The sequence below is a fragment of the Vigna angularis genome, chromosome 8, assembly GCF_016808095.1.
Source record: "Vigna angularis cultivar LongXiaoDou No.4 chromosome 8, ASM1680809v1, whole genome shotgun sequence".
Taxonomy (NCBI): Eukaryota; Viridiplantae; Streptophyta; class Magnoliopsida; order Fabales; family Fabaceae; genus Vigna; species Vigna angularis.
Genome location: NC_068977.1, coordinates 29,988,274 through 30,003,046, shown reverse-complemented (window position 1 = coordinate 30,003,046; position 14,773 = coordinate 29,988,274). Strand labels below are relative to the sequence as shown.

The 14,773-nt window shown below is 37.3% G+C and overlaps 2 protein-coding genes across 7 annotated transcripts; both read left to right on the top strand.

Annotated features, from left to right (window-relative positions):
* The first annotated feature begins 283 nt into the window (after positions 1 to 283).
* On the top strand, positions 284 to 3,974 carry LOC108345689 (probable fructokinase-7). Of its 2 annotated transcripts, none has more exons than XM_052866878.1 (7): positions 284 to 512; positions 1,872 to 2,080; positions 2,350 to 2,562; positions 2,651 to 2,848; positions 2,975 to 3,115; positions 3,373 to 3,489; positions 3,698 to 3,974. In XM_052866878.1, the coding sequence occupies exons 2-7, from the start codon at positions 1,940 to 1,942 to the stop codon at positions 3,833 to 3,835; spliced, it is 948 nt and encodes a 315-aa protein (XP_052722838.1). In that variant the 5' UTR covers positions 284 to 512; positions 1,872 to 1,939; the 3' UTR covers positions 3,836 to 3,974. The 2 variants fall into 2 exon arrangements, with proteins under 2 accessions (XP_052722838.1, XP_017439856.1); XM_017584367.2 differs by having other exon boundaries at positions 284 to 745.
* Positions 3,975 to 4,806: 832 nt separating this feature from the next.
* LOC108345690 (uncharacterized) lies at positions 4,807 to 14,101 on the top strand. Of its 5 annotated transcripts, XR_008244721.1 has the most exons (9): positions 4,807 to 5,066; positions 5,134 to 5,165; positions 5,845 to 5,942; positions 6,086 to 6,168; positions 12,452 to 12,529; positions 12,600 to 12,698; positions 13,211 to 13,406; positions 13,479 to 13,559; positions 13,848 to 14,101. XR_008244721.1 is itself a non-coding variant. In XM_052866879.1 (8 exons), the coding sequence occupies exons 1-8, from the start codon at positions 4,983 to 4,985 to the stop codon at positions 13,490 to 13,492; spliced, it is 684 nt and encodes a 227-aa protein (XP_052722839.1). In that variant the 5' UTR covers positions 4,807 to 4,982; the 3' UTR covers positions 13,493 to 13,716. The 5 variants fall into 5 exon arrangements, 2 of the variants coding, with proteins under 2 accessions (XP_052722839.1, XP_017439858.1); XR_008244720.1 differs by having other exon boundaries at positions 13,211 to 13,559; XM_052866879.1 differs by lacking the exon at positions 13,848 to 14,101 and having other exon boundaries at positions 13,479 to 13,716.
* The last annotated feature ends 672 nt before the right edge of the window (positions 14,102 to 14,773 follow it).

Genomic DNA, 14,773 nt, shown 5'->3' with positions numbered 1-14,773 from the left:
TTTTTCTGAAAGAGACAACGACACCAAATGTAGCCTCAAAAAAATAGATTTTTTTTTTCATTCAATTTCCCAATAATAATAAATTTACTAAAATGAGAGAAGCGAAGAGAAATATATCATATGTGACAAAAAATAGTTTGAATTTCAAAAGGAAACGCATTTCTTTATTGTTATGATTATTTATGAATGATCAAGAGTTAACGTTATGCATGTTCTTTTAAAAGTTCTATGTTCTTACATGTTTTAATGTTTTAGAATAATTATTATAAATGCAGATTGTAGAATAATTAAATTTGAGAGGAAGAATAAAATTTTACGACCATTTAAAATTTGAGTTATTATTAATCTAGGTTGTAATTAATTCCAATATTTTAATTCTATAAATTGTGTCTACATGAACTGTATCAAAGGTAATGTCTGGGTGGTAACTTTTGCAGGAAAAGAAGAGAAAAAAGCTAGCAGAAGACTTTGGTGGCGAAGGTTTTAGTATGTTTGGAGAAGAAATGTAGAAAGTGAGAATCTGGGTGCTGTGCGCGTTGATTGTTGTTGTTGAATTCAAATTTGGCTTCTTTTCTTTTTTTCTCACCACACTTGTTATAAAGACCAACCAATTTCTCTCCTTCTTCTCATCTACTTTCTTACTGCTTCGTTTTGCCTCTCATTAACACAACAACATAGTCAATAGAATCTCTGTTTTCTTCTTGCTTCCGACTTCATTCATTAATGGCTCACCATACCTCATCAGGTTTTGTTATCTTTCTTCCCTCACTCTTTTTCTCTGCCCACATTTTTGTTTTTTTATGTTCTTGTATTGTAATTGTTGATACTTTGTTATTTATTTACCTGGGTTGGAGCTAGAATTTTAAGATAAAGATTGTTTCTTTGGGGTTTAATGGATGGTGGGTCTTGCTCTTTTGGGGTTTGTTGAACTGAATAAAATGAAGACCTTTGTTGAGTGTGTCGGTCTGAATGTTTGAATCAGCTGGTTGGAACTGTGCATGGTTATTGTGAATGAGAGATGACTCCTCTGGGGTGTGATTTTCATTAATAAGGACAGAATCATAATGGTGTGGTCTTTCTGTACTCACTGCTGATGTTAGCATTTGTGTGGTGTTCTACTCTGCAGACTGTAGTTTATATATTTGAAATTCTTTTTTGTTTGGGGTTAAGTAAGGTTATATATTGCAATTGTCGTTGTAGTTTACCTGCCAATATTTGGTATGGCGGAAAATTGCAGATATATGTGACTGATGCAGTCACAATTTTGGTGATGATGTCGTCGCTGAGTGTCCAAAACCCCTAAACATCATGTCCTAGATCCTTGTTATTGCGTGAAATTTGTGTATAAATGTGGCTGATGGGGTTGCAATTGTTGTCACATGGCTGTCAGGAAGAGACCAAAATCCTTAACATCTGACGGTAGTCCAAGTTGCAGGACCACTTTGTAAAATCTCAGGGTTAAGATATATATATTTCTTTTGTCATGTATGCATTAGGAGCTGAAATGGGTACCTGGAAAGTACATAATGTATACCAATGATGTACTTGAAAATGGGTGCTTATAACTAAGTAATATTCAAATTTAAAATACCATCTAATCTTTGTGAATTTTGGTAATGGGGGAGGAAGTGCCTATAACACAACAGAGCACATGGTTTACAGTTTGCAGCGTAAGAAAGGAAGATCAAGTTATCATCATATTGGGAAGATGAAAATATATTTTTTGAAAGTTTTGGCCCTGCTGACCTAATTATGGCTGATCTTGAAGTGTTTGATTTTTTACCTTTTTTTCTATGAAGTCACATTGTTAGTAATGAAAAGTGACGACAAAACATGGTTCATGTGGGTCTGAAGATCATGCTTGTGTGCAGATCATTCCAATGATCTCAGAAAAGAAGACTGCAAGGAAACAGGTTCACTGGTTGTTTGCTTTGGGGAAATGTTAATAGACTTTGTTCCGACTGTGGGAGGAGTATCGCTGGCTGAAGCACCTGCTTTCAAGAAAGCTCCCGGTGGAGCTCCTGCCAATGTAGCTGTTGGTATCTCTAGATTGGGAGGTTCATCTGCTTTTATTGGCAAGGTAGTTCTCATTTCTCAATCAGTGCTGCCTGGTACTGTACATTATATGATTTCCTTACTTTCCTGTTGCTATCTATCTGCACATTGTCCTTGGGGATTTTGTCCAACTCTAAATTGTTATACATAGTTGTCATATGCTATGTTTGAAACTGAATAGTTCTGAAGAAATTTGTTCCTGCACACCTGTTCTTAGCAGGGAAATGATTGCTTGAACTTCTAGAATAAAAATCACATCTGAAGTGCTTTTTCAATTTTCCATTTGTTTATTAGGTTGGAGCAGATGAATTTGGGTACATGCTGGCAGATATTTTAAAGCAAAACAATGTTGAGACTTCTGGCATGCGGTTTGACTCTAATGCAAGAACTGCATTAGCTTTTGTTACACTTAGAGCAGATGGTGAACGTGAATTCTTGTTTTTCCGCAATCCAAGTGCTGATATGCTCCTTCAAGAATCAGAACTTGATAAAAATCTTCTAAAGCAGGTGTGTGGAATATCTGTTTGTGTATTTTATGAATGTTTTCCTTTAGGCCTTTCATCTGAAGTCAGGATATTCATAACGTTGATTTCAGGCTAGAATATTCCATTATGGCTCCATCAGCTTGATTGATGAGCCATGCAAGTCAGCTCACCTTGCTGCTATGAGAATTGCCAAAAACTCTGGTTGCATTCTCTCTTATGATCCAAATTTGAGATTGGCTCTATGGCCTTCAGCAGATGCTGCTCGGAAAAGCATAATGGATATATGGGATCAGGCTGATGTCACAAAGGTATACACATTTGACCAAGATATTCTTATATGACTCTACTATACTGTTTAGTTTTGAAAAATAAGAATTCTATTATTTTCCTTAAAATTGAGTTGACATGGCGTTTTCCTATGTATATATGTACAGATAAGTGAGGATGAAATTACATTTTTGACTGGAGGTGATGATCCTTATGACGATAATGTTGTTTTGAAGAAACTTTTTCATCCAAATCTCAAGCTTTTAATCGTTACTGAAGGGTCACAAGGTTGCAGATATTACACCAAAGTATGCTTACCAAATCCATTTAATTATAATGTCTCATTGGAAGCACGATTTCTCTTTTTATCTTTGCTTTGTTTTCTATAGTAGTAAACAAATATCATGTCCCTTGAACTGATAAGTTATGAACTGAATTAATTACCGTGAGTTCTAATAGCTAGTGAAAACTGATATGAAGTTTTCTTTTTAGGACTTAACCAAGCTTTCTTTTTTGGCCCTCATGAGTTCTTCAGCTAATTATCATTGCCAAAATTTCTGTGCAGGCATTTAAGGGTAGGATTGCAGGTGTTAAAGTCAAACCTGTAGACACAACTGGTGCTGGCGATGCATTTGTTAGTGGGATTTTATACAGTATAGCTTCTGATCAAACTATTTTTCAGGTAATTTTGAATTTTGACTTGTTCTGGTTGTGTAGATTAAGCCTTATATCATTACAATGTTTTATTGTTCTTGTAATTTCTTCTTCTGCTCTTAATTGATAGGCCTAAATTTGAACAGTGTGATGAGAATTAGCTATATGATGTCTGTAAATGTGAAAGTCATGATTGTTCTTGCATAGAAATTTATACATTTTGGTTTGATTGGCAGGATGAGAAACGTCTTAGAAAGGCTTTATATTTTGCCAATATATGTGGTGCACTCACTGTGACTGGGAGAGGTGCAATTCCTGCACTTCCTACAAAGGAAGCTATCTTGCAATTCTTACTAGAAGCAGCTGTAATATAACAAAATTCACATCTTTTTGTTATAATTTGTTGTTAATCTACAGCATAGGTGATGCTGAGCTTCTTTTTTCCTTTTTCTGTTTAAATCTCTTGACTCTGTAATTCTCTTATATAAATTCAAGTTGCCTTTTGCTCTGGTTTGGGTAGGTGTGTCAGCTGATTAACTCTAGGTATAATGTGAACATGATTTATTTTATATTTAAAGTAATTTCACTGTGATTAGAACCTTCAATTACTTAGTTAAACACATAAGCATATGTTGCTAACACTTAAACTTGGCTAAACACAAACATATATGTTGCTGTCACTTTTGTTAATTGCTGTTAAAGGAGATTAACAAAACTGAATTAGCAATGAAGAAAGTGTTATTAAATAAGAAAAGTATTAGTAATATATTCTCTAATTTTCAACACACTTATTAATGAAATTCACGTGGGTTTACTAATTTCGGAATGAAATCCTCCAAATAAGCTGTGTTAGTTTTCACTGAGGTCTTGGCTTTCCCAAATTTTGTATTATATATATATATATATATATATATATATATATAATTAAAAATATTATTTTTAATTTAATATCTTTAAATTTACCCTACTAAGCACAAATGTCATACTAGTTAATAAACTAATAGAAACACATTTTTCATCAAGAACACATTAATGCAATTCAGTGACAGGAGTGTCTAAATTTTATTTATAAGTATAAAATTAAAGATATTAATTAAAAATAATATTTTTAATTAGATGTAAACTTAAATATATATATAATATTAAAAAAAATGAATATTATTTGCCGGTAGTTTGAAAGACATACATTATAAAACATTCTTTTAGAAATATAAATAGAATATAGTCTCTGAAATTTCAATTGATGATATAAATAAAATAAAAATATTAATAAAAAAATAATGATATAAATAATTTATATAATGGTATAGATAAAAGGGGATTGTCCCTATAACCACATAGATAACAAAATTGTTGAATTCAAACTGGTAGTCTGGTACTCAACATCATTTTATTTTTTAGAAAATTTGAAAATCTCATTGCCTGTAAAAGAAAAATATATATAAAGAAGAAGAAAATAGGATTTTGAGGCTGTGTTGGCGCGAGAAGATACTGCTTCAACGTCGATCTGATTCACGGAAAATGGGTTCAAACCCGCCGTTTGTTCTCGAGATCGGACCCGATGGTATTCCCAAAGAAGCTTCGGTTATCAGTTACACAGAACAGGTTCTCCCTCTATATATTCATTCTTTTTGCTCTTCAATCTCTCACAATCTTGTTGCTTTGTTTTCAGATAATCGAAGCAGAGCAACTTCAATTGAAGAAGTAACCCTTTTCTTTCTCTCTCTAAGCAGCTCTTAATTCGTCATTTAAATTTTGGTTATTTATTTAATTTTTAATTTACATTTTCAGCATTGATTCTTAATGTTCAATCAATTAATTCAACATTGGTGGTGCTAAACCATTGGCAAGGTTTCCCTTCTGTTTAGTGGAGATGTCCAAGGACAAATGCAAATGGAGGAAATAATTAATATTTCCTTAGTTTTCTACAACTGACTAATAAATTGAACCAAACTCTTTTTTTATTTTTAACCAAACAGTATATATAGTTAAACCAAATGAAGTATGTAAAAAAGAGAAAAAAGAAATGTAGTTGGTGTTTAAATCAAACATAATAGAAATGGGTAAACAACATTTTAGTCTTATGCATTCACATTAGTTTTTGGAACAAGAAATTTAAAATAAGTCCTTTGTTATTTTGTTCTCCAAACTTAACTATTTATTGTCACTTTAATCCTATAATATACATCTAATATAATCAGTTTTCTCGTACAACATATTGAATTAGACTTGAGTGTGTTGAATTATACTTAAAAAGCTCTTGAATGCACAACATCATACTAAAGTGACAGTATTATGAGATTGGCTATATATCCCATTAGAAGCCGTTCTATTTTTTATAACCACTGAATTCTCTCTTTTTCATTTTTAAACATGTTTTCAGATACATTGAGGAAAACTATTCTAAAATTCGTGATGTGGAGCGTGAGCTTGCAAATCTGGGATTGGAGATGAAACTTACATCTGGACCAAAGAAAGCAGGTTTCTGTGTATCAATTGTTTTCCTTTGCAGAAATGAAGAGTGTCATTGTTTCCTTTTGCATCAATAATAGCTGTTCCTCAGTTTTAATTAGTGAAATATGAAATAACGTTGCTTCATTTTTGCATGCCATGTTTACTTTAAGCGTTGGAACATATGAGAACAAAGATAGAGGCATCAACAGAGAAAATTCGTGTGGCAAAGCTAAAGGAAGAACAGGCACATAAGGCATGTTACTTTTATGTACTACTATTAATTATTTTTCACGCTGCTTTCATGATATTTATATTTTTGAGGTATGGATGCCATATTCTCTGTTTGCGGTATGTCTGTTAGCAGTGTGACTTCAGTTCTTGAGTTTACAATGAGGTCACAGAGATGCTGGAGAAAAAAATGTAAAGAGTCCTGTGCTACTTTCCTCTGTAATGATAAGAAAAGATGAATACCGGTATCTCACTCTCCCCCAAGGAAGCCTCCCTTCCTCCACTGGCCAAGAGGTCCAGTCTTAATTCCAAAATAATCCTCCTCTACCTCTCTCAAACTATTTGTTATTTATACTCTCTCTCTCTTCTAACAAACTCACCCTCTCTCCTCTAACTGATTTCCCCTCTACCCGCCACTAACTCTCTCTTCTTTTATTCCTCCTCATATACACTTTTAATGATCTAACATTACCCTCCTCCCCAAGATCAACCTTGTCCTCAAGGTTGAAATCAGGGAACTGCTGTCGAATGTATTGTTCCTCTTCCCAAGTAGCTCCATCCAACCCACCGTCTTGCCATTGTATTAGAACTTGGGGAATTTCCTCTCCTTGTTGCAGCTGGTTCCTGCGCTCTAATACCTTTAGAGGTGTGTACATAGGGTTGTCAACCTGCAGTTCAGTGCGAAGATGCCCTTCCACCGAATGATCCCCTATAGCTAGCTTCAATTGGGAAACATGAAAAACAGGGTGGATTCTTGATGTTGTAGGTAACTGCAAGCGAAAAACAACTGGTCCTAATTGTTTCTCCACCAAAAATGGTCCATAATACCGTGCAGAAAGTTTTGGGTGTAAACGTGTGGGCATAGAAATTTGTCTATGAGGCCGGACTTTCAAGAATACCCAATCTCCCTCCTTGATCTTGGAGTCCATTCTCTTCCTGTTGGCATAGTGGGTCATCTGATCTTGAGCTCTGGCCAGATGATATTTAAGTTGTGTCAAAGCCTCATCTCTTGTTTGTAAGTCTTGTGCAACGGCTTCCACCACTGTTTCTCCAGGAATGAAACGTGTGAGAGTTGGAGGGGGTCTTCCATACACGGTTTCAAAAGGTGTGCATTTTGAAGCTCCTTGGTAACTAGTATTGTACCAATATTCCGCCCAAGGCAAGACTGTACTCCAATTTTTTGGTTGTTCAGAACTAAAACAACGCAAATACGTTCCCAGCACCCTATTCAGCACCTCCGTTTGGCCATCTGACTCTGGATGATAAGCAGTACTCATGTTCAACTGAGTTCCCTGCAGGCGGAAAATCTCCTGCCAAAAAACACTCATGAATGTTGAGTCGCGATCACTTACAATGGTCATGGGTATCTCGTGAAGCCGAATCACTTCCTTCACCAACAATGCAGCGATGGATCTGGCTGTATAAGGGTGTTTGACTGGGATGAAATGGCCATATTTACTAAGTCTGTCCACCACCACCAATATAGTATCAAACCCATGAGATTTGGGTAATTTTACAATAAAATCCATACTAATCTCCTCCCAAATGGCTTTGGGTATTGGCAAAGGCTGCAACAATCCTTGGGGAGAAGCTGCCAAGTATTTATGTTGTTGGCATACTAGACATGCAGCCACAAAATCTGTAACAGTTTTCTTCATTCCTATCCAATGCAAAGATTGGGCCACCCGTCTATAGGTTCTGTAAACCCCAGAATGCCCTCCTGTGACACTACTATGGAATTCAACCAATAAGCGAGGGATCCAAACAGATTTTGCTGATAAGACAAGTCTCCCCTTGTAATGTAATCTTCCATGCTCCAACGTATAAGCTGGATGAGAGTTAGGGTCTACCCTTAATTCCTCCAACACTTTCTGCAAACTCGCATCTTTTTCCACCTCCTCCATGATCTCTTGAAATTCAAGCCAATATGGTTGGGATATCATCCGTAGCATCTTATCTGTTTCCTCCTCCTCCATGCCTTTTCTGGATAACCCATCCGCCACATGATTGGAAGCACCTGTCCTATATTTGATTTCAAATTCGTACCCCAAAAGTTTAGCTAGCCAATTTTGTTGACTTTGAGTTGTAATGCGTTGTTCCAGTAAATAACGCAAACTCTTCTGGTCAGTAAAGACAACAAACTTCTGACCCAATAAATACGGCCTCCAATGTTGTATAGCAAGCACAAGTGCCATTAATTCCTTCTCATAAATGGACTTGGTTAAGGAAGAATCAGATAACGCCTTACTAAAGAAGGCTATGGGTCTGTTTTTCTGGGACAAAACAGCCCCAACGCCTGTACCCGAAGCATCACATTCTACAACAAAGGGTTGCTCAAAATCAGGGAGAATCAACACTGGAGCTGTAGTCACTACCACTTTAAGCTTCTGCAGTGCCATGGCCCCCTCTTTAGACCATTTAAACATTCCTTTTTTCAACAAATCAGTAAGGGGTTTAGCCATTTTCCCATAATCTCTAATGAACCTGCGATAATACCCAGTTAACCCAAGGAACCCTCTTAACTCCTTGATGTTTCTGGGTTCTGGCCATTCCAAGACAGCTGCCACCTTCTCCCTGTCCATCTCCACCCCTGCTGCCGATATCTTGTGCCCCAAATATCTCACTTGTCTTCTCCCAAATTCACACTTTTTTTTGTTTGCAAAAAGTTCATGTTCAGCCAAGACTTTTAAGACTTGAGTGAGGTGTTGAGAATGCTCCTCCCAAGTCTTGCTATAGATAAGTATATCGTCAAAAAATACTAACACGAACCTCCTCAATAGCGGCCTTAAAATTGAATTCATCATGTCCTGGAATGTGGCTGGTGCATTTGTTAATCCAAAGGGCATCACAAGGAATTCGTAATGCCCTTGATGTGTCCGAAAAGCAGTTTTTGGAATGTCTTCCCTCTTCATTCTTATCTGATGATACCCAGCCTTTAAATCAATTTTAGAAAAATATGCCGCACCTTGAAGTTCATCCAGTAGCTCCTCAATGACTGGAATGGGATATTTATCAGCCACTGTTACTCTGTTCAATGCCCTATAATCCACACAAAACCTCCAACTTCCATCCTTCTTTTTCACCAATATTACAGGACTAGAGTAGGGACTGTTACTGGGCCTGATAATGCCCAAATTCAACATCTCTTCCACCTGACGCTCTATCTCAGCTTTCATTCCATGAGGGTACCTGTATGGCCTCACATTGACAGCCTCACTACCCTCTTTTAAAGGGATTCTGTGATCCACTCTCCTCTCGGGTGGGAGGCCTTGGGGGTCTCGGAATACCCCTTCAAAAGCACTCAGAATTTGTTCCAGCTCTACCTCCTCCTCTTGCATTTAGCCACTCTCTTCCGTCTTCTCATCCACCAATTTTGTTTGGCTTAAGCTCCATACTAAAGACAGCATTTCAATCCCTTTTTCTTTTATAAGAGCTTCAGGAGTCACTACCCTACGTGTCAATGATGGATCCCCCTTTACCTCCACTTCTCTTCCTCCATGCGCCACCTTCATGATGAGCTGTCCCCAATCTACTTTGATCTCTCCTAGGGAAGATAACCAGGTCATTCCCAATATTATGTCCACACCGCCTAATTCAAAGAGATATAACTTATCTCTAACTTCTAAGTTTTCTAATAACACTGAGACTCCTGTGCAATACCCGCTGGTTTCTTTCCTTTGTCCATCCCCTAAACACACTTTATAAGGGCGTGTGTTGGTGCACTCCAGACCCAGCTCTTCCACCAATCGGGTGGATATAAAACTATGGGTAGCTCCACTGTCAATAAGCACCAGAACTCTCTTCCCCTGCACCCAACCTTGCAGCTTCATCGTGTTCGATTGCGAGAGGCCACCCGCGGACAATCCCGACAACTCCATAGCCTTCTGTTCTACTTCGACACTTGCCTCCGCTTCTTCATCTTCATCCTCCTCCGCCAATATCATCACCCGCATGCTCCGCTCAACGCAACGATGACCTGGACTGTAAGGTCCGCCGCAGTGGAAACAACATCCTTCTTCTCGCCGCTTCATGTATTCTTGATAAGGCAGGGTACGAATGCCTCGTCCCGCGGTTCCTCCTCCACTGTTACCAGCCTTCGAAGCCATAGTATTCGCACTAACGTCCTTCTTCATTCCTTGCCCTCCGCCGCCATTCACCGATCCCTCTGACGGTTCGCGAAAAGTTTTTGTCCTCGCCACCATCCCTGAACTCGCGGAATATCTTCCCCACGTCACTCCGCCTCTTCCTCCCACTCCACTACTTCCTCGCGACGTCCATCCCACTTGTTCGATGTCCCTAGCTCTCTCCATCGCCGTCAACAAATCGCGTGGGTCATGCGGTCTCACAACGTTTCGTAATCCCTCCTGCAAACCCGCGAAAAAATATCCCAGCAATTGGTCTTCGGTTACTCCGGTCGCCTGCGCCACGAGTACCTCGAACTCCTGGATATACTCATCGACGCCCCCTCTCTGTCGCACCGCGGCCAACTTCTCAAAGACGGTTCCCCTAATTAATCCGCCGAACCTCCTCGTCAACGCCTCCATGAACGCCTTCCATGTTGGATGTCGGGTTTTCTTCCGCCAGAAGCGGAACCAGTAGTTAGCGCTTCCGTCCATGCAGATATACACTAACTTCATCTTCTCTTTCTCCGTCACTCCTTGGATGTCAAAAAATTTCTCAGCCTTCGCTATCCATCCCGTTGGATCAGTACCTTCAAAAGTTGGAAGCTCAACTCGCTTCATCCAACTGCGTTGTACGTCGTTCCGATCCTCTTCCGATTCTTCATCAGAGCTCTCTGTCGACCTTCGTTCTCGATCACCCTAGACGGAATTTCGACTCCCCTCAGAACTCCTATCGCAGGTTCCAGAACGTCTTCCGAGGGCTCGTCGAAACTCGAGAGTCATCGCTCGCATTTCTGCCTTCAACTCCTCCATCGTCGACTCCACAGCCACCATTCGCCCCTCCATTCTTCTCCGATCACGCGCACTCCTCTTCCCTCCGAAATGATCCAGCAGGTCGGACCAAATCTCGGACCAAATCTGTTAGGTTCCTTTATGCAAGGAACCGAACAACAACAAATAATACTCACACACTCAACAGTATAAGAAATATGTATGTATATGTATTGATATTTCCTCTGTAATGATAAGAAAAGATGAATACTGGTATCTCACTCTCCCCCAAGGAAGCCTCCCTTCCTCCACTGGCCAAGAGGTCCAGTCTTAATTCCAAAATAATCCTCCTCTACCTCTCTCAAACTATTTGTTATTTATACTCTCTCTCTCTTCTAACAAACTCACCCTCTCTCCTCTAACTGATTCCCCCTCTACCCGCCACTAACTCTCTCTTCTTTTATTCCTCCTCATATACACTTTTAATGGTCTAACAGGCTTAAAGAAAAGCTGAATGATTGGCTCGTTCAGAACATTCGTGATTCACATGCACAGCAAGGTTAGAAAAGTTAGTGAGATAAGCTTTTACCCATTAGCTCATTTTATCGCATATATATGGGGTGTAGCTTATTTTTTCAACATTTAATTTCAACAAGGATGTGCATGTGCATATTCTTGTTCATCAGTTCATTTTGTTATGATAATAAATAAAGAGTAATCCCTCATTCTAGTCTCTAAAATTCTAAGCGTGTGTCACTTTAATCCATATTATAAATCCTAACTTCAGTTCTTGAGTTTTCAAAAGTCCTTCATTTTAGTCTTTTATCACTTCTTTTCCGACTGCCATTTTGCTTCGAAAGGATTAGAGTTATTGTCATTTGCAAGGTTAAAGCAACATATATTAATAAACTTAAGAATTAAAATGGGAGTGTATATGGTAAATGAAAGACATTAGTACCTATACCTTAATTTGTTTTCCCCTTTTCTTTGTCAAGAAGATAGTATGTCTCTATTAATAGCATGTTTGGAACAACTTTTTAAGAGAAATAATAGCTTTTTTTTTCTTTTCAGAAACTCACTTAGGATGCAAAAGTAAGTGTATTTAGTTACTCAAATTAAGTTGAACCAATCGCACTTTAAAAATGAGATTCCTTAACCATTCCCTGTCTTAATAACATGGAGTGATTTCTTCTTTACTTTTACTTTTCCAAATAGTTATTGTATACTTTTTCGAATGATCTCATTGGCATCTTATTTGTAAATTATAAAATTGCACACATAAATGACTTACGATTTAGATAAGAGGTTTATTGCCTCAACCATTTAATGGAAAAGTAGATAATTGATCATAAAAACCGTTTTTAAGCATCGTAATTTACCTTTTCAGTTATAGTATGTTGACTGCATGTGCTGCAGGCGTGGGAATCAGCATCCAAAGCAGTGAGGGATGAAGAGCAAATAAAGCAGAAATTATGTGAAGACTTAAGTAAACTGGTAAAAAGATTCAACGAGCACAATATTTTAATTTTTCATCCTTTGTGTTGATATTAACAATCTTTTCTAGGTAGAAGAGAGCAATAACTCTCAGTTGTCTAGGCTGGAGGAATTAAAAAGACGATTGGAAGCTATGAATCCAAACCGGCAGTCAAGTAGTCTTCACAGTGTATGTTATTCTTAAGACCCTCCTCATTCTCAGATCTATGTTGTCAATAGTTTCTATGGCATCATGTAAGTGATAGCCTAATGAAATTTACATTGGTGATTGACCTGACGTACCTTCCTTAATACTTACTGATCTTGTCAAACCTGCCTCCAAGAAATACCGTTAATAAAATAAAAGGTATTGACCAAGCCATTAAAAGTTGATATCCTAACTTTTAACCATATAAGGTTTCCTGCTGTCAAACAGATGACATTCTACTATCTAAACATTTGGAGTTTCAAACTGAACTTTTTTGTTATCACAGTAATGGGTTGTTGGATACAAGAGAATGTGCACCGGTTGCATGGCTTCTTACTGATAATTTTTTTCTTTCCAGCTTCTCTTTGACTGTATATGTAGATAATCTTTGGTCATTTGTTTTGTTTCTGTCTGACATGCTACATGTCCCGTTAAACAAATCCATATTATTCTTGTGAATGCTAAAACCTAACCTTGCATGTGAATTATGCTAGGCTGGGAGATCAAGTTCTCTGGATAGTGCAATCCAAGATGGCTCCTCCCTTCCCAGCACAAGGGAATCAAATGAAGGTTCGGCTGTGAATGTTCCGTACCAAAATAATGGTCCGAAAGTTCCAGCGGCCAATGAGCATAAACCGCAGCCTCCTAGTGAAGGAGAACAAAGAAATAGAAAGAAAGTTAACCTAAGAGGTAAAGGAATTGGTGCAGTGCCCAAGACTAGGTCTTCAACTCCTGACTGGACTGGTTCTGGTTTTAATGTAGATGGCAGAAATTAATGGTACTATGGTAATGCGTTACTGCACCAGATACATTTGGTTGAGAAGTCTTTACGATCTGCGGAAGGTAATAACATCTTTCAATTTTCCATTCTTTAATTCTCCCTATTTTGTTCACTGTTGACACAGAATGACTGAACTAAGGATTAATCTTTACTAGCCTGCTTGTTTGTACAAACTTGTGAATAAGATATTTTCATGGAAGGAAAGATCAATTCATCAAATTAGATTCGTCCTTCTGTTTTTCAGATTTTGAAATGACAACTCAATTTTGATTTCTTTGTTTTCAACTGGTTATTGACTTTCACTTGTTCTTGGCAAATGTCATGGCAATCTCTTGATGAAACGATAACAGCTGCCTTTGCTTCATAGACATCTCCAGGTCCAGTGCCTGTTTGCTTCAAAAGCTTCCGAAGAAAACTTTTTAAAATGACAACTTTCAAATTTATCATGGTGGGGATGAAACTAATTTCCTCTTTCTCTATGCAATAAGTTTGTTGTTCAAATGTTGGTTCAATTGTCTATATGCGATTTTAGTAGCATAAGTTTGATTCGGTTCTCTGTATGTCAAAAAGTAATTCTAGATTAAGCTTAATTATTTGAACTTAATTTCCTCACCTTTTGATTTTGCTAAGTTTGAGGGTGAAAATGGGTGAAGAGAATTCGGAAGAAAAGGTTTGGCTGAGAAGAGAAAATTGAAAAGAAAAGAAAGATATCATGTGAAGCACTATTGGTAGAGTGGAAATGAGATATACTGAAACTTTTATTAAAATGATATTGTTCTAAGGTTTAATTTTATTTTTGGTGTCCTTTTATTTTATAGAAAAAAAAGAAAGATTAAATTATTTCAAAAATAACTTTAAGAGAGTTATTCTTCGTCATCATTCTTTATTTTCTTTTGTGCAATAGAAAAAAATGTGAGGGAATTATTGATTTCTGAAGAAATTAGCAACCAAATGCTAATATTGTTACAAATAAATTACTAATGGATAATTAAAGTTTGAAGAGGAGTTGCTTGGAATCATTCTGTGCAAAATGAATGATTATCGAGATTGTAGAAAGAAATTTAGAGTTGTCACTAAATTTGACTAGTTTAAAAAAGTCCAACTCAAATATATGAATTTATAATAATTCAGTCACACTTTTATACCAATCAAACTAGAACATTTTCTTCTTGCACCTCCACATAAATAAATTTTTCATTTTTTCTTTTTTGAGTTATACAATCTCAGTTTTAATTTTTGAGTCATTTTTAAAATAATTCGAAGAAACAATTCAAAA